Raw genomic sequence first — 23,973 nt, forward strand, 5'->3', positions numbered from 1 at the left:
AAATCATCTCCACCAATTTTTATTTCTCCTTACATTCAAAGTTTAAAAGAAATTATTGTTTCATTTCTAACTTAACTTCAGGGCTTGCATTCATCTGCCAGGGAATTGTCACTCGAATTCCTTCTTCTCTCCTACCTATTGATGAAGCTCCTCAGCCAATCAAGGGAGGGGTTTAGGTTTTAGAAAGCTCAGATCAATGTACTGAGGGAAGATCAATCTGGCTTTGTGTGGGCTTCAGCTGACACTAAGGCAGGGATGGAAAAACGTTTTGTTTTGGGGGCAAACCCCATGGACATATAGAAGGACCTGGGACTCCAGAGCACAAAGACAACCACGCTAGGATTTCCCTTGGAAATGGAACTATTTTTATGTGGTTAATAATACTACATGACACTTGTAATTTTTTTTTTTTTTTACGGTGTTCAGGCCATGTTCAGAAAGCATGTTCTCAAATCAAATTCTAATCAGCAGTCTTAAGAACAGACAGGTGCTATTATGAACATTTTGCAGAAGAGCAAACTGAGGCTCAGGGCGATGTATGTAACCTACCCAAGCGCCGATAGACGGGTGAGAGGTAAACAGCATGACCCCCATGACAGTTGTGTCAAATCTATCCCTCTAATTAATCCATTTTTCTGGATTCTCTTTTCCAAAATAAAAACCACATCTTAGGATAATACTTGAAGATGAACAGAACAATCCCCTACTCAATAGCAGAGACAACCTGTGAAAGCAGATATGCCTATCTTAGGCTGACCAAAAGCAGGCAACTATAGCAGGAAAGTCCCCAGTGCCTTCCACAGAAAAATAGCTAATCGCTGTATGAATGATCTTAATTAAATTTGAATGCATCGCTACTGAATGCTCTGGGAAAACACTGTATCTTACTGGCTGCTTTCCCCATAGTACTCAGTAGCAATGTGTTCAAATTCAATTAAGATAATTCTTAGAGTGATTAGCTTCATTATATGTTGAGACACTGGAGGCCGTCCTCTTGCCAACACTGTAAGTGTGGTGTGTGTAAGATAGACATGTTCTCCTGTGTGTTGTCTCTTTTAGTGGAAAAAAAAGTAAATCTCAGGGTGTCATATCATAACCCACTGTACTTCTAAATTCCCTGAGAGAAATGCAGCATAGAAATTGACTTTTTAGAAATGGTCTAAAGGTTAAAATAATCTCAAACCAAGCAAATATTTGAAACAATTATACCATTTAAAAGCAAATATTTGAAACAATTATACCACTTAACAATTATACAATTTAAAGTAACTGAAAAGGCTTTTAGGAGCCAGCTGAGAGGATACCATCAGTTTTCTATTTCTGGTCAATGGGGAGCAAATGTTGGGTCCGGGACTCTGTGCATATTCTGGTTATTAAATGCTGGGTGCAAAAACCCAGGATTCCTCCCCTGGCTGGTCGCTTGGTTGTGTATCAGCAATACACAGACAGGCAGTACTGAGACAGAATCTGAACAAATAACAACATGTACCAACCCTGAAATCCAGACCTCTAACAAATTCTGTTCCTATTAAATTGTCACTGAGTATACAGAAAGCCATGTATACTTTACATGATTTTGTCTTATCAAGGGATAAGTGACTATTCTTCGATTTGATTCTTCATATTCATAAATGACAATTCATGTAAGTAGCCACATATGTATTTATATGCAATTTTTAAAAGCCTCTTCTATATCTAGATTACAGATATTTATATTAAGAAAAAGATTTTTTTACCCCTAGAATAGAGATTTTTAACCAGGAAGTCACTCTCTGCCCAGAGAACACATTTTTGTTTGTCACAATTGGGGAGAGGATACCTCCAGCATTGGGTAGATAAAAGTCTAGGATGTTGCTAAAAATCCTAGAATTCAAAGAATAACACTACCTCCCTCTCCCTCCACCCCTATCAAAAAAAAAAAGTTGGATTCCAAGTGATAATGGTGCAGAGGTTGAGAAAGCAAGGAAAGGTGGAACCACCCTGCAAAATGATCTGTCTTAAGATGAGCTCCTGAGTCATGTTGCTGTGCCACGTATCCTACAGAACAATGATGCAAGTAAAAGAAGCTATTTAAGAGCCACACAGAGTGTTCTGTTTTATGCAGGACTTAGCCCAGTAGCCTATGTTAGAATACCACTCTAGGCTCACCCTTGTTAAAAGAAAGTGTTGAAGAAAAGATGGCAGCCACCATGTCACTACTGGGATACCCACATTTCATGGGAGTCACTGAAACAGTCCAGCCAGCAATCTGCTGTAACATGTATCTGTCCAGACAGGAATCTAGAATTCTATGATAAGTACCCATCTCCAGAACACTGATGGTATTTCATCAACAAGGCAGAAAACATGTTTAACAGTAAAACCAAACCAAATCTTTTTAATCTTTAAGATGAATCAACTTTTATAATCCTGGCTCCATCAATCAAATATTTATTTATTTTTTTCCTTCATGCTTTGGATTGTTGTTGCTAATAATTTTAAGGTAAAGTAGTGGATCGTAATAAAAATGGAGCGGAGACATTTAAAAACCACAACTAGATCTAAGTAATCAACTGGGGTCCCACTTTAGGCAATGGTAGGCTTTTCTTTACTAAAAAAGAAAAGTTATGCCAGTAATAACATTTTGTATCCTAATATTAAGATAACCTTAGATGAATTCTGAATATTCCAAATATTCTATTTAAATCCTCTACCCATATTTTCAAAAGAAGTACAGATAGTTTGAAAGCAGCATGACTTTGAAAAAAAAAGATGTCAGTAAAAGTGAATATTTATGAACCCAGCTGAGTATTCTTATAGACGACTTTGCCAGTAGTCTATGTTAGAAAGCCACCTTTTAAAAAAGACAGTATTGAAGAAAAGATGGAGAGCAAAATGTTGATATTCAGATACCTACAGAACTAAATCTGTGGATTTCTTCTTGATTTATTCTCCTCAGTGTCCGTCTCTTCTTCCAAAAATCACTGGGCTCCCGTTTGAACACCTTACTTCGGAAGCTCATTGTGTTTCTGTCATTCAGTCAGGATATGTTTTTAAAACATCGAGGTAGTTAAACCTTTTCTTTCTGAAGCTTCACCAAGACGAGCAAATCTTTCTGCTTCGGTGAAAAGGGAAATGCTCACGCTACGTTAATAGAACTCAACAGAAAGGAAAGGAAAACCAACAAGTGACCACTTCCTGTGAGCAGCTCTGCTCTGGTGTGTAAGTTCTCCCTCACACCTGCGTGGAAGCAAGGCAGAGACACAGAGGGACCCTGGGCACTGAAGAGGATTGCTCAGAGCCATACAAACCCTGTGATGGAAAATCACCCGTGGAACCAAGTCGGGATTGAGTCAGTTTACTATAGGCTTCGTATCTGAAGCCACTGTCTTCACTATATAAAGAGAACTGTAATTATGTGGGTTAGTCTCTGTGTCCTCTATTCTGTACCATTGGTCTACCAGTCTATTTTGGTGTCCATACCATGCTGTTTTTGTTACTGTTGTTCTGTAGTGTAGTATATAGCTTAAGGTCTGATATAGTGATGCCACCTGCTTCACTCTTTTTGCTAAGGATTGCTTTAGCTATTCTGGGTCTCTTATTTTTCCAGATGAGTTTCATGACTGCTTTTCCTATTTCTATGAGGAATGTCATTGGGGTTTTGATTGGAATTGCATTAAATCTGTATAGTGCTTTTGGTAGTATGGTCATTTTGACAATATTAATTCTGTCTATCTAAGAACAAGGGAGATCTTTCCGTATTCTAAGGTCTTTTTTAATTCGTTCTTTAGTGTTCTGTAGTTTTTGTTGTAGAGGCCTTTCACCTGTTTTGTTAGGTTGATTCCCATTTTTTTGAGGCTATTTTAAATGGAGTAGTTTTCCTCACTTCCCTTTCAGAGGATTTGTCACTGATATACAGAAAAACCTTTGATTTATGGGTGTTGATTTTGTTTCCTGCTACTTTGCATAATTCTTTTACTAGTTCTAGAAGTTTTCTGGTGGAATTTTTTGGGTCTTCTAGAAATAGAATCATATTGTTGGCAAATAGTGCTAATTTGAGTTCTTCTTTTACTATCTGTGTCCCTTTAATTTCTTTCATCTGCCTCATTGCTCTGGCCAGTGTTTCAAGAACTATGTTAAATAGACGTGGTGAAATTGAGCATCCCTGTCTTGTTCCAGTTTTTAGGGGGAATGCTTTCAATTTTTCTTCATTTAGAATGATGTTGGCCTGGGGCTTAGCCATTACAATGTTGAGATATGTTCCTGTTATCCCTAGTTTTTTAAACTTCATGTTAGTGTTTTGAACATGAAGCCGTGCTGTGTTTTGTCGAATGCTTTTTCTGCATCTAATGAGATGATCATATGGTTCTTATCTCTAACTCTATTGATGTGATTAATTACATTTATTGATTTCCATATGTTGAACCAACTTTGTATCCCTGGGATGAACCCCACTTGATCGTGGTACACTATCTAAATACAGAAGATAATTAGAAATTATTTTGAAAACTTGTACTCCAATAAAATAGAAAATATAAAGGCATTGACAAATTTCTAGAGTCATATGATTTGCCCAAATTGAATCAGGATGATATACACAATTTAAACAGATCAATTTCAAGGGATAAAATAGAAGACACCATCAGAAGCCTACTAACCAAGAAAAGCCCAGGACTGGTGGATACACAGCCGAGTTATACAAGACCTTTAAAGAAGAACTAATACCAATACTATTCAATTTATTTCAGGAAATAGAAACAGAGGGAACACTTCCAAACTCATTCTATGAGGCCAATATCACCCTGATTCCAAAACCAGGCAAAGATTGCACATTGAAGAAAGAAAACTTCAGACCAATATCTCTAATGAATATAGATGCAAAAGTTCTCAATAAAATTGTGGCAAATTGAATTAAAAAATGTATCAAAAAGATAGTGTACCATGATCAAGTGGGGTTCATCACAGGTTGTTTTTCCTAAGTTAAGTGAGACGAGAGATATTTTGAGGCAATAGGACTAGGCTATTTCCTTTTCCCCAGCTGGAACTAGATTTAGTTGAAGCACATGTATGTCCCTGGGCTTGGGCCACTTGTACATCCCTACATTGTCACATAGTGATTCATGCCAGACAAGTGACAGACAAGACAGTTGTAGGATCCCTTATGTAAGCATGGAAACTGAGGAGGTTTCCTTTGAAAACTGTCAGAAAAATAACAGGTTGCTGTAAAAATGACAATCAGGGAGTTAAACTACATCAATATGGTGTCATTGGCTTAATTAGGCAATCAAGGATTCCATAGAGGACAGCCCCTTTTGACTATGTCATTATGATGTCATTGCCTGAATCAGGCAATCAAGAATTCCAGAGGGTACCACTCCTTCTGATCCATGGTCATTGGATATTTAGAAATTCCATTTTGTGTCTCTGGCTCTAAACAGATCACATCCTCTAAGGAACCCCTTGACCTCCGTTAGGTGAGCAGGTACAAGACAGTACCTGCAGACTTTTCAGATGCCATTTTTTCCTTATGATGTTATGGGCCCCTGCCTCTGGGTCACTTGATTTCCTGGTGTCAGACTTATTTTTATTTTAATGACTAGAAAATAGCATTTAAACCCCTTTTTAAATTATGGACTCATTTGCAAATCTAACAAAAACGATATAACTACTTATAAGAAAAATTGTAAGTATTCAAAACCTGCACATGCACGGGGTCACGTGCACGGGAATGGCAAAATTCTGGGCTTCGTCTTACTGATGGAACCCTAAATCCCGACTCCCAGCTTTAGACGACAAGCAGACTGCCTGCTAACACAACACTTCATAATCTTGAAAAACTTTTCAGTGACTTCCTCCCTTTCTAATCTATTCCTCTTTAGGCATCACGGTTCTTTATCTTGAAGTCCCTCCCACTTCCCAACTTCTGCAATGTGAGATGAACTCATTTCTCATTTCCTTAGATATTGACAAAAGGAGGCACCGCCAGACAGTGTATGAGGACATCAGAGAGTCATGACTTGTGGTCACTGCACGGGAGGAACAATGCCCATGAATGGCACTGCTGGGGCCTTCTTCTGGGCATCTGCCTCCTTTGTTTCTACACCAAGTCTGCTTCTCTAACATTTTGTAAAGTACCCCACATCATTCCCAACAAGTTCCTTCCTGCTTAGATTCAAAAATGCGTTTGCAATAAAAAAATCACAATAGTCAATGGGCAAGAAACAGCAACAAAGACAAATCCGAGACTCGTTGGTTCAACCACAAAGAGACACTGTTCAGTTCATTAGAAAAGAATTCTGATAGTAGTAAATGATCAGAATTTATTAAGTGCTGTCTTCAAGACATTGCTAGACCTTCTGAGAAATGCATAGTATTCTCCATAGTATTAAGAAGCATATGTCTGATAGAGGGAACCATTAGTGTTAGAAGAAACCTGGGAAAATTAAAAAAAAAAAAGAAACAAAAAGAAAGAAAGATTGATTAATCCATGGCTTAGTAGTAAAATGTTTGCCTAGTACGCATGAGACCCTGAGTTTGATCCCTAATACAAAAAAAAAAAAGAGGTAATAATAATAAAAGTGATCTAAGGACTCAAGATGTGAAGGGGAAAGACATGGAGAGAGTTAAATTTAATGGTCTAAAAATAAACTGAACTTTTGGAGAACCGAGGAACAGAACTGAAAACACAAGTCTTGAAATTCTTTTACATATGATGGAAAGCAATTTAGGAAACACTGAGATGGCTAAGAGATAATTGGGGATAGGGGGTGACACCAGGGCAGTGCAGAGCCCAGAGGTCCTGGGGAAGGCTGTTTTAGGAAGATGGTGCATCCGGGCAGAAATAGATGGAGGACCTGAGAAGAGATCTAAAGGGACTTAGCATAAAAGACAGCTGGGAACCAAGGACCTTGTCATCTGTCTCCACAGAAACCTTGGATGACCTCCAGTGAGTTACTTGACCTCTCTCTGCCTGTTTTAATAAATAGAATGGAATAATGAGCATATGGGTTTTAGAATTTTTGTGAAATATGTTAGTCCCTGGAGTTGGGGAATAATAATATATGTACGGGCATATATAATGGCTAAGATTCCTATATGTGCATATATGTGAACTATCATTTGTGGAAAAGGATTGGCATTTGCTAGGTGTTGTATTACTGTGCATTTCTGCACATACACACCTGTCTGTGCATATACATGTGCATAGAAAATACACACGCTCACGCATTCTGATATATGGATTCAAAATCTGGCCCTATGGTGTTCAGTTGGAGAAAGCAACTGTCAATAGATTTGGAAGTTAGCTAAGATGGGCAGCCTTAACCATGTTTTACAAGAAACAGGAATTTAAATGTTAAGATGTCAGAAGCTCAAGAAAAATGTTTCAACAATCTGTATTAGATGTCTATTACTGTTGAAGTAAATTTTTGCATATTTCGAGGCCTAAACCAACCCTCATCTAGTATCTCCCAGTTTTTATGAACTAGAAATCTGAGCACAGCACCTTTCTACAATGCTCTGGTTATATCCTCGCAAGGCTGAGGTTCAGGCCTTGAGCAGGGAGGTGGTCCTTCTTAAGGCTTCATGGAACAATCCAGTTCCAGGCTCATGTAAGAGTGTTGGCAAAATCCATTCCTTGTGGTTGTAGGACTGAGGGGGTCATTTTTAGAGGAGACCCCTTCTAAGCCTGAAATAACCTCACTCACACTTTGAATCTCTGACTTCTACTGCTTCATGTGTCTCATCCATCTCTTCTTCTGCATCTCTACATTCTAGCCAGAAGAAACCCTGGGTTTTAAGCTTCATGTGATGAGACTGGTTCCACCAGGAAAAGCCACAAAAGTTTATACACTTTAAGAGCAGTGGATGAGTAGCCTTAATTTATATCTGCAAAGACCCTTCACAGCAGTACTAAGATTACTGCTTGACTGAACAACCAGGGGGTCTTGAGGGGACATCTTTGATATGCTGTCTACTTCGGACGCATTCTGAACTTTGTGTGTATGTGTTTATCTTTTAAAAATGATTGTAACATCACGAATGTACTGAGAAGGTTGTACAGGTGAGAAAAACCCTTGGCCTTTACATGTGGTTTCCACTGGGGGCTGTGAGGTGGGATTCAGTTGTGTGGAGTTAAGATCTGAGTGGGAGGAAACAGAAATTCAGTTTATAGATCATTTACTGGAAACAAATAATAGTGAAATAAAGGTGATAAATAGAATGGGTATAACAGAACCAAAGTTGGAAGGGAGGAAGACAAATAATGGTGGATACATAATCAAGCAGGTAACTAAACACAGAAAACAAAGGCAATAAGTTACAAAAAATATCCTTTAAAAACTGTTTAATTATGTTACATTTTAAAATGTGACATCATCATTGAACCTAAGAATCAAGGGGCAGAAACTGGGCTTTCATTGATAATGCATCTAAGTCCACTCCATAAAAATGACCCCCAAGTACCATTAGGGATTCAGAGTCAACTGGAAACTTGGTGGTTTAGATTGAGACAAGCACGCATGATGTGGTGCTTGGTTCCTCAAATCCTAATTTGTGCAACTGGTAAAGCACTTCCTATTGGTTTCCACATGCTTTACTTACTACCCTTCATTCCATCTTTTCTTTATTGCAATGAGTCTCTTTCAGCACTTGCTGTGATCGGGTCCTTACTGTTGGGGAAAACGGTACAGGAAACTCCTATTTTTCCTCTCCTATTCCCAATACATTTCCCTTTTGCAGCCAGTGAGTTTAGTCTGCTGCACAGCCTTGCTCTGGCTGGAGAGCATGTGCAGGCTCGGCTCACCACCTTACATCCTGGTTAAAGGAAGCAGAACAGCAAGTAGCTACTTCCTCCTTCACTGTGGCCTCTCTTGAGCCCGGCCCCAGGCACAAGGGCTCTCCGGGTTGGTAGCACTGGGGCTCACTGCTTCCTGTGAGAAAGGTCAAGTCAACCGAACCACTTCGAGTTACCAAAGAGGGAAGAGGTTTCTCTAGGAGAGTTTAAATGAACACAATAAAACCTCACATTTCTATATGTAGTTTTCACTGGGTAATATCTGTATCTTTTGTCTATAAAACTCTAATCCAAATAGCATTGATTTTAGTATAAAATATTAAGGAACTTCATGAAAAATAAAGAGTTTTATACAATATGGATAACAGCGAGGGAGAATGTAAGCAAGCCAACAACAGAAGCACACTGCAGTCTGTGTGTGTGTGTGTGTGTGTGTGTGATCTGTATGTGTGTTTGTGGTGTGTGTGTGGTATGCATGTGGTGTGTCTTACATGTGTAGAAGGGTATGTGGACTTAGTGTGTGTGTGTTTGTGTCTTACATGTGTGGAGGGGTATGTGGACTTAGTGTGTGTGTGTGTGTGTGATGTGTGTCTTACATGTGTGGAGGAGTATGTGGATTTAGTGTGTATGTGTGGTGTTGGTTGTGTGTGTATGTGTGGGTGTGGTGGGTTGTGGGTGTGTGCCTGCATTTCAGGCATACATTCCCTTTATTGCATAATAATATTCCAACCACACCCCTTCAGACATGTAAGTTGCAGTGATATTTGTTGATATAATTTCATTAGAATTAAAGAGTTGGAAATTCCCCAGCATCACTGGATGAAAGGGCTTAGGACAGGTAAGGAACTCTTTCTTATAGAGTTTAGTGAACCCATCTTAGATAATAGCAAATGAAAAGGAGGTCCAATTTTCCAATAAATAACTTTTAACATTGGTCATAGCCTTCCACCTCCAGAACAGACACCAAGTCTGGATATACTCAGAAAAGACATCATAGTCTGGATATACCAATGAGTATCTTAATGTGTTATTTCAAAATTGGAGAATGTTGATTTTAGAATTTATTCTTTTTAAATTTCCTATTGGGTATTTAAGAACCTAGCATTCATCTTGAAATTTTTGATGCTTCATGATAAAGGGTAAATGCTGATCATCTATAAATATCAACGGTCCTCAAGAAGTCACATATATCTAAAGCATTTCCCGTTTGGTCTTGTCTGTTACTGAAAATGGGACATCTCTCAGGGACAAACACTCATTCTTTGGAGACCCTGCTCCAAAGCACACCCCTTGCCTCCATCCTCAGAAGTCAGGGCATAAGAACACTGACAATGAGAACTACAGAAACACCAGGGCTATCGCAGGACTCCTAAGTTCCTTCCTTACAACTTTGTACATCTGGGTTGCTGGTGCTTGTTAAAAGGTCATGCAGTGAATTCTTCACCTAGAGTACAGTCTTCTTTTCCCATTAAAAAATTAAACCAAAAGCAAATCATTTTTTATTATAATATCATGCCTTTACTTTTTTTAGGGAGGTGGGGTACCCAGGATTGAACTCAGAGGCACTCGACCAACTGAGCCACATCCCCAGCCCTATTTTGTATTTTATTTAGAGACAGGGTCTCACTGAGTTGCTTAACACCTTGCTGTTGCTGAGGCTGGCTTTGAACTCGCAATCCTCCTGCCTTGGCCTCCCACACTGCTGGGATTACAGGTGTGGGCCACCACATCCAGCCAAGCTTTTACTTTTAAAGAAGACTGAAAGGTTTTCTGGGTTTAGGCAGATGATTGTGCCACAAATGATCAGGTGAAGACACACAAATACAGCCCCAGCTGGGTCTGAGGAACTCTGAATCAGTGCTATGGTCATCTAACACACACAGACGATTGTGCAACAGCAGTTTCCCTGGAAGACCAAGGCATCCTCTCTGCTGGTTCATCTCTTGTACCACACCCAGCGTCCCTCTTCTGGTGAAGTTAACTACAGTTATTTTCTTTAAAATAAAACAAGCACCTAAAATGCTCTCCTGTAGTTATTCCGACTGCTAATTACCTTGCTTTCAATAGGAATGTCACTCACTGTTTAATAATTATTCAGAAAAATCACATTATACACAGGTTTTATTAAGAGACCAAGGTCTTTTAAATCTGTGAAATTCTAATAGAAAAATTGATTAATTTCTAGAATACCAGCATTATGCATATTTTATTCTATGCTTTTTTTTTTTCCTGAAGAGATTTGTTTTTACAAACGGAGGGCAATTAAACATTCTTACCTACACAATTTTGATGAGAAATAAATTACTAAGTAAATGCCAAATTCTGAGCATGCAGGCCACCAGCTATTCTGACCAACAATTGCTTGCTAGCAGATCAGACTGTGAGCGTGGGTGTAAGCTGTGCAACCCAGTCCACCCCCAAACTACTTCTTTAATGGTATCATAATGCATTTATCTTTTAAGGCCTCTGTCAGGAGGCTGCAAAGCTAATATAGCATTTAGATTTAGGAATTAATGCTTTACATTGTGAAAACAGAATAACCACAGGTCTTGGTTTCTCAGTCAAGAGTTTCTTTGTACTTTGGAGAGCATTAATTGTTGGATTTCCTTTATTTAGCTGTGCACACTGCAGTAAATTCTTGACCTTTGGTGTGCCATACTTAAGGTTTCCAATTAAAGGACAAATTAACCTTTTGCTATTTGTTCTTCACCTTACCAGGCCAACAAGAAATACTGAAACAGCCAGGAAAGCAGGCCCGGATAGCTCTCACGAGGGCAATCATCCCACATAATCTGCTCAGGAACAGGGCGAGGTGTGGAGAGGCTCAGACTCTGCCCAACACTTCCTGTGCCTGCCCAGTATCAGATGCCAGTGGTAAAGAGAGGATTGGGTAAAGAGAGGACTGGGGGCTGGGGCTGGGGCTCAGTGGCAGTGACTTGTCTGGCATGTGTGAGGCACTGAGTTCGATTCTCAGCACCACATATAAATAAATAAAAGAAAGGTCTATCAACAACTTGGAAAAACAAAAAAGCAGATTGGGAAAGAGAATGTCCCACAGTTTGTATGGGGAGTCAATGGCTCATATAAACAATCCATAGAAATACAAAAGGGCAGAAATTAAGTGAAAAATGAAAAATATTGGTTGTAGACTTCAAAAACAGAAAACAATATTGTATCAGTCAAGGTTAAAGATGATTTCATACAGGTATTATGACTTGAGTTGGGAGCCGGATAATGATAGGACTTTGAAAGTCATTATTGTAAGAAAACCACCAAGAAAAAAATTATAATTAATACATTGTGTCTAAGAATCACATGGAAAGTTGTGAAAAATATGGATGCCGAGGCCCTATCCAAGACATCATCAGTAAGTCTGATGGGGGCTCAGTAACCTGGCTTTATAATGAGCATCCAGGTGAAGCTCATTAAAGATGCCATACAGAGCACACCTTGAGAAACAATGACTGAGAAGTCAGGTCACCTAAGAGTTTAATAATGCCCTCTGGGGCACCATTTCCGAAAACAAATAATTTTTTATGCTGGATGGAGGTTTCATTTATAAAATCGAATATTCTCTTTTCCTAATGCATATTCAATCAAGTGGCCATTTGGGGCATGCTACACATTTGGGACACCACAGAGAAAACTTTGGAGTCAGTCAGCCCTCAAACACTGGGCCTCAGACCTGCTCCCAGCCTCCCTCCTACCTGCCCCACCCACCTTGGACTTTACTTCATTTCCTATTCATGGGCCGTTTCTCTGCTTGGACTTTTGTATGTCTGGTTGTTATGGTTTGTATATGAAGTGTCCCCCCAAAGCTCCTCTCACTTTTAGGAATATTTAGAGGTGAAATGATTAGATTATGAGAGCTGTAACCAACTCAGTCCATGCTAGCTTGAATGGACTTACTGGGTGGTAGCTCTAGGTAAGTGGGGTGTGGGTGGCTGGAGGAGGTAGATTACTGGGGGCATGCCCTGGAAGGTTCATCTGCCCTGCAGCCCCTTCCCCACTTCCGTCTCTGTTTCCTCGTCAGCCATGCAAAGAGCAGCGTTCCTCTGTCATGCCCTTCTGCCAAGATGTTCTGCCTTATCTTGGGCCCAGAGCAAAGGACTCAGCCAACCATGGACTTTACCTCTGGAACTATGAGCCACAATCATCTTTCCTTCCTCTAACTTTGGCTGCATTTAATATTGGTGTTCCTCTTGCTTTGGTTGGTATTTCGGTCCCAGTGGCACAAAGCTGACCAATAGACTGGTCATGCTTGTGATATCTCTCATTTATTGTCTGAATCAAGCTTTCTAAAACCCAGCATTATTAATATTTTGGAACAGATCATCATAAATGCCTGTAGCACCCCTTCCCCGGCTCCATGCTGAAATCACTCCATTCTGCCCCAAATGTGAGAACCAACACTGGCTTTGTACATCACCAAAAACTCCCTGAAGAGGAAGGAGGCCAAGATCCCCATCCCAGGTTTTAATCTAAGGTTTCTTTGATGATGGCTTTTAGGTCCAGTGATGTGGAAGATGAAAGATGTTTCTCCTTGGACGAGGGTTTTCACCTCTTGAAAGCCTGGAAGAACCTCAGGCCTACTGTCCTTCCAGGCAACTCCCTCTCTCACCTCTCCATGTACCTTAAAAATCTTACCATTGAAATTAGTCTCTGAGCCTAGGTTTCTGTTTCTGTTCTGAGCTGTTTTCATTAAAATGCAGGTATCATTTGTCTGGAGAAGATTTGAAGCCATTGTAATCTTCAATAACTAAGACTGTTACCTTGAAAGAAGCAAGCTGGACACTAAGGTGAGGCCATCAGGAACTGGAGATGAAGACACACATTTGGAGGCTAAAGTAGGGGGTGGGGAGTGTGGTGTTGGCTACTGTGAGAGAGATCACTGGGCTGAGTCAGCCGGCCTGCATTTGATTCCTGGCCTTTGTACTTACTTGCTGGGAGCCTCTGAACAAATTATCCTGCAAACTGAGGACAGCCATGATACCCACCTCATGGATAAGAGAACAGGTAGAAAGCATTTAGCACAGTTCCTGCAATGGAGCAGTGCTCAATGGATGCTATCTCTAACCTTGATTATGCAGCAACTCCTTTGAGGAGGTGGTCTTGAGCTGGGCTCCTACAGTGTGTATTTTGGGATTGCAATATGATCTTAGATGTTCATGCATGAAATGCTAGGAAAAGCTGGAACCAGGTACACAGAAAGGGCACCAGCTGCTTTGAAAGTGGCAGTGAACGGGACAGGACATGCCAAGATGGAAGGGAGTGGGCAGAAGAGCCCCTTGGTTTGAATATGGATAAGTAGCCTCTCTCCCCCGCACACTTGCCCCTTCCACCACGGACCCCTTTGTGCTCGCTGTGTCTTGCAACACTGGTCACTTCATTTTTAAAATCCCGCTGTGCACAACTACAAAAGGTTCCAATTATCCTATTTCTGTCATCTGCCTTCATCCCACACAAAAGGCTCAAATGCCAAGGAAGTTAAGAAAGCCACATTTTAACCAATATCATATGCCTTTTTTTTCTTTCTTTTCATGGTTGCTTTTCTGCCTAAGCAGAACTGTAAATTCCCAGATCAATAAACAGTATGGTCTTTATGTCTCAACTGGGCTGGATTTTTTACTGGCATGTGGCAAATACCAACATTATAATTACCGATCTGATGCTGTGAACAGAAAAGAAAAGGGGACATTGCACTTTAATTTTCTGTCGTCCTCTTGGCCCTTCCACAACTTTCCACAAGGACACTGGAAGGTATTAAAGTACACTGACAAAGAGACATTTAATCTGACTTTGCTTTCTTTTGCAAGGATATCATAAATTGGGAAGGAGATCTGTCACCTCAATTGCATCAAAAGATCTTTGGCTGCATTTAATATTGGTGTTCCTCTTGCTTTGGTTGGTATTAAGAGTCACATTTGCAGAGACCAGTTTTGAATTTGTGTGCACTTTTCTGTTTCAGTGCCCTAACAACTGAGTAATGTCAATCATTGATAACTCATTCATTTTTTCACTTAGGCAAAGTGTATCTGTGTGCCCAGTGAGAACAGCATTGGAAGGTAGTTGGGGGCCCTAAGTTCAAGAATCAGTCTATTTCCTGATGGTCTGAGTGCCCTTGGACTAAACAATAACCTCTATGGAGCTCTTTGTCTTAATTTTTATCCTTAATATTCTAGGTTTTGTGTTTTTCAATAAAACAACTTATATCATCCATTTTCAGATAAATCAATGTCTGTGTGGAGAAAAGAAGCTTTTGCTTCTTATTTTTAATGGTAAAACAATTTTCCGTTCAGAGCCCTTTTCTCTCCACACTTGGTGCAGATGGTAGGCCTCCAAGATGCTACCTGTCCCCACTCGCTGTCCCCTGCTAGATTCCACTTAAAAAGCTCTCACTAGATGACACACACTTGATGGGGCTGGCAAATAGAGCATCTGGCACTGTTTGTCCACCTACTACATTTCCTTATATTAACCTGGTTAAATCTCAATATTCAGGTTGTTTTTAAAATACCCCCACTTGTGCTTCGAATGTAGCTTCAGAACAGAAGCTGACACTTGGCAACCAGTCCTTTCAAAAATACCTGATGCTCCGTTTTACCCGACTCTGCTCTGATTTCATGAGACTGATTTCATGGGGCCACTACCAAGGCCCATTTGTAAGAAAAGCACAGAGTTAAGGAGGGTGTAATAGCTGATCTTGTTCTCTTGTTGGGTCAACCGTGGACTGATTTTCCTGTAGGCAGTATCTCCTCTACCCTCTCACCTTCCAGGGCATATCTAATCAGGTGTCCCAATCCCACCTCAATCAACCCAGCTGCCTTTCTCTGAACTTGAGCCTTAGAAGAAATGACATGAAGGCAAACTATAGCCATGATTTACACCAAAGACAGTGAGTGGCCTGGGTTCTCCATATTATTTTACTTTGTTGTCATTATTGCTGTCATTATTTTCTTTTCTAGGGACCTGCTCCTTCCTGTGCTTAATTACTACGGCCTGATGTTGAGCGCTTTCTTTAGCCTGATGGGTTAACACACTCCCTTGCTCTTTATTACCCCAGACTTAGATAAGGTCCTTTTCTTTTGGCAACCACGGGTTCATTTACTCCATATATGAGTACAGACCTGGTTCTAAGTATTAAGGACAGTCAGAAAGGTAAGCCTTTACCTGCATTAGAGAAGATGGTTCCACAAAGGTTGTGGTGGAAGGTTTGCATTAGAAAGCACTAAAAATCAACCAAACAAAAATCTCATTATCTTTTCTTTAAAATATTCTTCTAAAAACAGAAAAAAATGATAAACATAAAATAACAAACAATAAGTAAACCAAACCAACAAAAATCTCATTGCCTTTCCTTTTGATCGTATGTTTTCTTTTAATCGTCCCTCTCATGACAGCAACTGTCCTTTCTGAATCCAGGCTCGGCCATGTCTTTCCCAACTCAGAAGCCTTGGTTAACATCCTCACTTGTCCTTAGTGATGTTTCCTTCACTGTGTTCTAGAGCTTCCCACAGATCAGAGACTTACAATGTTGACTAACTAGAAATGCAGGATTGAGCAAAGCTAAACTGGCCTCGCCAAAGAACTCAGAGTCATAAACACAATAGGAAACTCCTGAGGAGCACCAGGCACTACTACCCACACTTATTTTTGCACAGAAGCATTTTCTTACAGAACACTTATAATTCTGGGTCACACTGTTTTGGAAATGGTGTCTATAAGTGGCATACACGGTGAGAGACCCAATGAGACTGAATTCAAAATATTTTAGCACATGGGATGATGGCAGCACCTTCGCCGGAATGGTCAGGATTTGCAGGAGTTTATATGAAGAAAGGGGGCTGATGACAGATGGCCTGGGTGGTAAAACCAGGCGACAACGGCATGGTAGTTGGATGATAGGTTTTAGGGCCAGCGCTCGGCACCGTTCTCCATTTCAGCCCATTCCTTTATGCATGAACCAAACCCCCCCATCTCTCTCTAGAGTGACTTTTCACAGCAAATGACCAAGATACTTCTGCACATCAGTCACGAAAATACATAACCTGAGTAAATACTTAAAGTGATTTATTTGAACCAGCCCAAAGGGGACCTCTATTTAGATATGGGGCTTTGGATTTGTTGGGCCTTGTGAGTCCTCAGCTTAATAGGATGAGCTCTGGCAAAGTGTCATAGGCCTGTAGCACTGAATAAGCACAGAAGATGATTCCTGACCCAGTTAAGGAGATAATGCAGAACACCTGCGTCCACACTCCACCCCTCCTTTCAGGAATAGCTGGTGATCTCTCTGCTCTGGTTTATAAAGAGATTTGGGGACATGTTTGTTGCTTTTGACGCATTGTTAGTTACAGCTGCTACATCTACTTCAGCATTATATTGCTGAAAATTAAATTAAGTGTCCGATATTTATGACCACATTCTCTTTGTATTATTTTACAGTCAAGAAAGGATAGTCTGTGTGATTATTCGATTATACCTGTGGAAATCTTTCTGAATTAGGAGCCAGAGTGCACGTTTCTGGAAGTCAAAATAGAATCTTTAGTTCTGCATTTACAGAAACATCAAAATCATTTTCCACTCATATCAGCCAAACAAATTGTAATGTGTTGAAAGCAGTGTCGTTCTGGCTGGTTCCCTGAAGTTGCAACATCGAATTATTGTGAAACTCTAATAACAATTTGTAAGAGAATGACAATCAGGTAGCCAGGACTCAACTTAGTCTCTTAGTTGTATTTTTTTCCTGCCCAAAGTATCTTTAAATATTTGAATTCACTGCCAACATGTAAATGTTTGGAGATTTTTGTTTGTTTGTTTTTACATAGAGCTCTGGTTATCAGATTCTCCTGAAAAATTCAAGAAATGACAGAGTTAAGGAGGGTGTAATAGGACCATCCTGGTCCCCCTCATGATATGAAAACGAATGCTCAGCCTGAGCAGTGGCCATAGGCTTTGGATGGGCCATTCCTGTGGAGTCTGATATGTTCCCACCATTCCTGTCTGTCTCCCTGTCCAACCTGCTTCACTCATTCCCTCCATGGCCTGTGGGCAATCAGGTGTGGAGCACTTGATTACAATCACATTTAAGATCATGTCTGTTGGTAGGACTATGGTGACTGGGAGTCTGGTCTAAGCCTTGTCTGGTTCCTTGACGGGACAACAGTCCCCAAAGACTTCTATTGTTTATATGTCTGCAGTCAATGAGGTATATAGTACATCAATAATTTATTCAGAAGGGTTTTTCAAATGAGAATAACATGTTGATAATTTGAATGTGGTGATAAAAGTGTGTTTCTATTCCAATCTAACCAAAATGTCCCCACCTTGAATGAATGGCAAAGAGAATATTTCCTGTATTGATTAAACCACAAAAAGCATTAAACAAACTAAATTTCTTCTTTATTTTATTTATTTTTTTTAGAGAGAGAATTTTTAATATTTACTTATTTATTTTTTAGTTTTCGGCAGGCACAACATCTTTGTTTGTATGTGGTGCTGAGGATCGAACCTGGGCTGCACGCATGCCAGGCAAGCGCGCTACCGCTTGAGCCACATCCCCAGCCCTAAATTTATTCTTTAATGTTAAAAAAATAAAAACCATTTTAATGCAGAGACAGTTCACATCAGAAACCAGGGTGGTAATTAATGGCATAGTTTGTCATCTCTTCATGTAAGTGATGGAACATAGTGCTGATCAAAACTTCTAAGTGATAGACACCTATTTTTTTTTTTAAATTAATTATAGATGGACACAATGTCTTTATTTTACTTTATCTGGTGCTGAGGCTCAAACCCAGTGCCATACACATGCCAGGCAAACACTCTACCTTTGAGTCACAATCCCAGCCTGATAGACATACCTCTTAAAGAGAATATAAATTTCTCATTTCAAGTAATAATTTTATTCTAAGAATAAAAGAAAGGTAGAGTTTAACATAAAATGTTGCTCAAGATACTAATATTCTATCAATTTAAAATGCTTCTCACATGCATTTTTAGGAACAACATGCATTAGGATAAGGAACTTAGTATTTGGTTATTTTTGTCATTCAATAAAATATGACAACATTATAAATAATCTCAAAGACACTTAGCTCAAACACCATATAAGCTCAATGACAGTGAGGCCACAAAGTCTCATTAAATGTTTTCACTTCTCTGCATTTTCCTTTGGAAAGTTAAGGTGATACTATTCTTTGTTTCATATAGAGTCCTCGAATTGGTTACAAGATGTGAATCGTGATGAAAGACTACAAAAGTCTTCCAAATTATTTAATGACTTTATGGGCTATTTGCAGATATGCTATGGTTGCATTTTTCTTAGACTTTGAAAGACGGTCAAGAGAGGATTCTGCCATACTTCAGAGTCTAGCAACTGTATAGTTTTATTGGTCTTTCTCCTCCTAACACCTGAGGAGATTACTGAGTGATGGGTGTACCTGAGAAGCTTCCAACCAACTCACGAATGCCATTTTCTCTGCTAGTCCACCATGTCCACATCATGGTTTCCATGCTAGGATGGCTGAGGTCAGTGTGTCACCCCTCAAAGCACCTGACCAGTCAGTCTCTAGTCAAGTGTCCTTCTGTTCAATTTGTTTTCAACACTGAACCACACAACTTTCAGTTGTCCTAGGGGTATAATACAGATACCATGCTGTCTTAGTTAGTTTTTTTGCTGCTGCAACCAAAAGATTCAACAAGAACAATTTTAGACAAGTAAAAGTTTATGAGGCTCAAGGTTTCAGAGGTCTCAGTCCATAGACAGTTGGCTCTATCCCTGGGGGCTCAAGGTAAGGTAGGACATATGGGGGAAGAGTGTGGTGGAGGAAAGTAGCTCAGGATATGATCAGGAAGTACAGAGAAACTCCACTCGCCAGATAAAAATTATACCCCAAAGGCATGCTCCCCGCAAAATGACCAACTTCTCCAGCCAAACCCTACTTGCCTTCAGTTATAACTCAGTTAATCTCCATCAGAGGAATTAATTCACTGATTGGGTTAAGGCTCTCACAACCCCAAACTTGTCACCTCTAAACCTTCTTGCATCATCTCACACATGAACTTCTGCAGGGACACCTAATATGTTTATATAAAGCTCATAACAGATTCCAAGACTTATATATTCAGTGTTTTGTAGTTTGGCTTTATGGTTCCAATAGCTGGGCTGTAAACCATAGTGTACACCTTGCAAGACAAAAAAAATGCATGAAAAATGTAGATAATCAGGAAACACATAAAGAATGTCAATGAGAATTGGAATTGCCCCCAAGTTTTCTTAAATCCAGAAAGACTACAATATGAGGGGTCAGAAAGGGGAAAGCCAAAGTTATAATGCATTTCTGAATGAGCAGGTTCAAACACATTTTTCTTAAGTTATTTTGTATACCATTAACAATGAACCATTACCACATGTCCAAGCTTGAATTCAACCCTCTTGGTATAATGGCAATAAGGCTGGCCTTCAGGGAGGAAACACGGGTCACTCTACATGGTTCGATTTGGGAAAGAATTATTTGGTTCTATAAGGCATCTCTCTCCTTTCCCCAAATACTATGTGTTTGAAATGTCTGGGAAGCCTGACTCCATATGTAAACAGTTGTGGGGACACCGTGGAATATTCACATCCATTGACGAGCAAAGCAAAACAGGACAGAGAAGGTTCAGGAAGGGCAGGAGGTCCTTGGGATGTGTGTGGGGTAGGTGTGGAATCTGACTAGACAGGTCTTGGAAAACTGTTTGGCCTTACACCATCATGCTTTTTCAGTGTGGTCTGAAATTCACCTTTGTAAAAAGAGGGTTTTTTTTTTTCTGTATATTACATTTTCAATATATCTATTTAAATTTTTTATGTTTGAAAGGAGGACCAAAATACAAGATGCAGAGAGTTAGAACAAGTGAAGCGTCTTGTGTGAGTTTCCTTGGTGACATTAAGAAGATGATACGTGTTTAGGAAGGTGTAATAAAAATGTGCCATAGAATTTAATGTGAATAAGAAAAACTCTTTAAGAAAGATAAACTGCTATGACAATAAAAGGCATTGTATAACCAGTCAAAATTCAATATTTTATTCATTACTTAAATGAAAATGATTCTTTAAAATGTTCTGATCTTCAAAAATAAACCTCTTTGCAACAGATACCACCAGACTCACACTTCTTTTATTTTTAAAGATGGTCAAGAGAGGATTCTGCCATGTGTCACAGAGTCTAGCAGCTATGCAGGAGTACTGGCATTTCTCCTATTAATGTCAGAGGTGACTATTTATTAAAGGGTTTACCCAGCAAGCTTCCAACCAAGTCAGCATTGCTGTTTTCTCTGATATGCCACTGAGTCCACAGAGGCTTTTCATGCCACAGCAGCTGAAGTCATCCACTGATTTTTAGAAAGCAATTATATCTGCATCGGATAATGCACACTTTCCTCCCACAACCAATCATTCAAGTTTTTAAGTGTATGGAATACATGTCCTATTCAATGGCTTTTTATTGAGGGCTTTTGAAAGTACAAGGCCACGGGGCCAGGAATAAAATCATGACTTTGCCATAGCCCTAAGTCATGGTCTTTAAAAGTTTCTAAGAAAAGGTTATTACTTGCCTTGAATATGGTCAATAAGTTAAAGTTTAAATTTTCCCTTTTGGCATCATGCCCTCCAAAACCATGACTCCCCTTCCCTTTCTATTTCTCTTTCCCTTCAGCCACTGTACTTTTGGAAGTGCAAGGAGAAGCACTCATATTCTAAGAACCCAGGACTAGGAGAGAACAATTCAGAATGGTTAAGGGTGGAGACACAGGACGACTGCTGCCTGCCAGGCTGTCAGGCATGAATGTCCACAGCCAAAATACATCTCCCTGATGGTCTAGGTAACATCCCTGCATCAGATAAAAGAAAAACTTTGCATAGGAGGCAAGGACGCTTATTAAAGCAATTTTTGAATTGCCTGCAAAATGCTAGTCTTTGTTAGGATTGATTTTAGAAAACAATTACATTTCTCATCTGATCATACACTTTTTTTCCCCTAAAACACAATAATTCAATCTTTTAAGTATATGGAATAAATGGCTTATTCACTGGCAAGTGCTTTAACTTCAGAATAGATGCAAACCTCAAGGAGGCTTGGTGATAATCCTAAAGGTGGACCATTTCAGGCTGAGTCAGAGTGGGTAGAACTGGCCTATAGGACACAATGTTGCTGACTAGATGCTTAATGTCAGGCTCTCTTCTGCACCCTTCCACAATGAGGTTGATGTTTATGCACAAGGCTGTCTGCCACTGGCCTTTCTGTCCTCATCTGTCTTCTTAGATGGATGGATTCTTGTCTTCTTTGTCCTCTATTAAAACTTCCTGGTGTTTCCTTTATCTTTCTCTTGTGGAAGTTACCAGATTTCTCTGTAGATTTTATTCACTTACTATGGGACAAATGCCCCCTTGCTCTGATATTTTCTTAGATACAGAGCTAATTGCTTAATTTTCTTTCTTCACTTCAGAGAGCTTAGTTTCTGCACTTAAATATAGCAGATGCTTCATAATTATTAAGGACTTAAACCGACTTCCCTAAAACTTTTATATATAACACATTTAAATCTAAATCCCCAAACACTATTTCTTAAGAATTTATTTGGACATGCTTAAAACAGGAACTTGAATTGTATTCATTTATATAGTAAGAACCAGAAAGTATCATATAAAATTCTATAGTTTTTGTCTCACAAGATTACTTTTAGGAAAATATATTTTACTTTAACTATGTGTCTTATATACAAAAAGTCCTTTTCAAAGAGCCATGTTTTAGTGCCAAGTGAAATGCTACTTTTGGAAACTGGGATGCATTATTAATCATACCTTGGTGGCTTCCAGTGAAAATAATTACTTACTATCTATGGCAGAATTGAACTAATTGATTAACATTGCCCCATAAAAATGACAACAGACTCTCTGACGCCTTCAGATATTTGGCAAAGATTTTCAAGTGCTTGGCCTAAACATCACCCACTCTCAGGTCTCTTTCCCTCCAAATTGTCCTGAAGGTCATTTCTGAGAGGGTCTGGATCTTTCTGGTGCTAAATAATTATGTGAGCAACTAAAGAAGTCCAGACAGATGGTGCCCTGCCCCCAGACATGGCCCTCAATATTTTTCTTATTCTTACTGTAGAAAGAGCCTTTCTTGATAATACACACTGTTTTGAATCTATAACATAAATACCACCAAATATTTTAGGGAGAGTTAAGATTTATATAAGTCTGAATTTCTACTTTAATGTAATTATAAACTCCTGAATGCAAATCTCAAGACAACAAAAGAGAGATTTTGCAGTACTTCAGTTTTCTTGAAATCCTAAGTTTTTACTTCCTCTTTCAGGAAGTCAGGAAGACTAGTGCTTCTGATAGGAGCACTGTAAAGCTGATCACACAGTCTAAGTCTGAGGATTCATCATTCAGCATGCCTGGGACAGTGAGGAATGACTCACCTTTTAAAAATGGAGAAAATGCTAAGTGAGGCAGAGAGTATAATGGGCCACACAGCAATTTTCTTTGGACTAGACTTTACCACTTACGGGGTTTATGGCCAATTATATTTTATTGAAGCTGTGAACAAACCTGGGTAACCCTTCTGTGCCAGCTAGCTCATGGTTATAAAGTTAAGTAGCTCATCCTGAAGCAGATATTCAGGTAAAAAATACAGAGGCTCCCAGTTAACCATATCAGTGACAAAGGAGGCAGAAACAGTATAAGTCTTTGAAAACTCCTTTGTTCTAAAATATTCTTGGTGCTAAAACAACTAAGAGTCCACTGGGCCCAGAACATCAAAACTAAATGGATAAAGTTCAGCCTATCCACTAATCTTATCCAGGGTTAAGAAGTATGTCTTCAGATGGTTTTGTGATCTTCATGGGAAGCAAAAATTTTGCTCCATGGGTTGGCATTGGATAAGACATTCCACAAGTATTATTTTACAATTGGATATCTGAAGTTGCCACTCTACTTGGTGACTATGATGGAATGCATATCAGTGATTATAATAGGCCTCCTTACCAAATTACAGTCAGAAGTTAAAGCTCAACATGGCTCTATGTTCAAATCAATGCACCACGATCATATTTAATGTGGGATTCAAAAGGCCTCCTCTTGGTGGGCTGCATGCCAAGTTGTCACGTTAGTCTCTTTTGTGTAAAAAAAAAAAAAAAAAAAAAAAAAAAAAAAA

The 23,973-nt window shown here is 39.4% G+C and overlaps 1 protein-coding gene across 11 annotated transcripts in view; it reads right to left on the reverse strand.

Annotated features, from left to right (window-relative positions):
* Dock10 (dedicator of cytokinesis 10) overlaps positions 1 to 23,973 on the reverse strand; it is a 181,351-nt gene that overhangs the window by 142,751 nt on the left and 14,627 nt on the right. Inside the window, exon 1 of one of the 11 annotated variants that reach the window (XM_048808619.1) lies at positions 2,897 to 3,149. The exons of 9 other annotated variants lie outside the window; for them this stretch is intronic. In XM_048808619.1, coding sequence (XP_048664576.1) covers positions 2,897 to 3,001 — 105 coding nt within the window. In that variant the 5' untranslated portion in view covers positions 3,002 to 3,149. Of the gene's footprint in view, positions 1 to 2,896; positions 3,150 to 23,973 lie in introns of those variants that run through there. One more of the 11 variants, XM_015481463.2, reaches the window with a different exon arrangement.

This window comes from Marmota marmota, unplaced genomic scaffold, assembly GCF_001458135.2.
Source record: "Marmota marmota marmota unplaced genomic scaffold, marMar, whole genome shotgun sequence".
Taxonomy (NCBI): domain Eukaryota; kingdom Metazoa; phylum Chordata; class Mammalia; order Rodentia; family Sciuridae; genus Marmota; species Marmota marmota.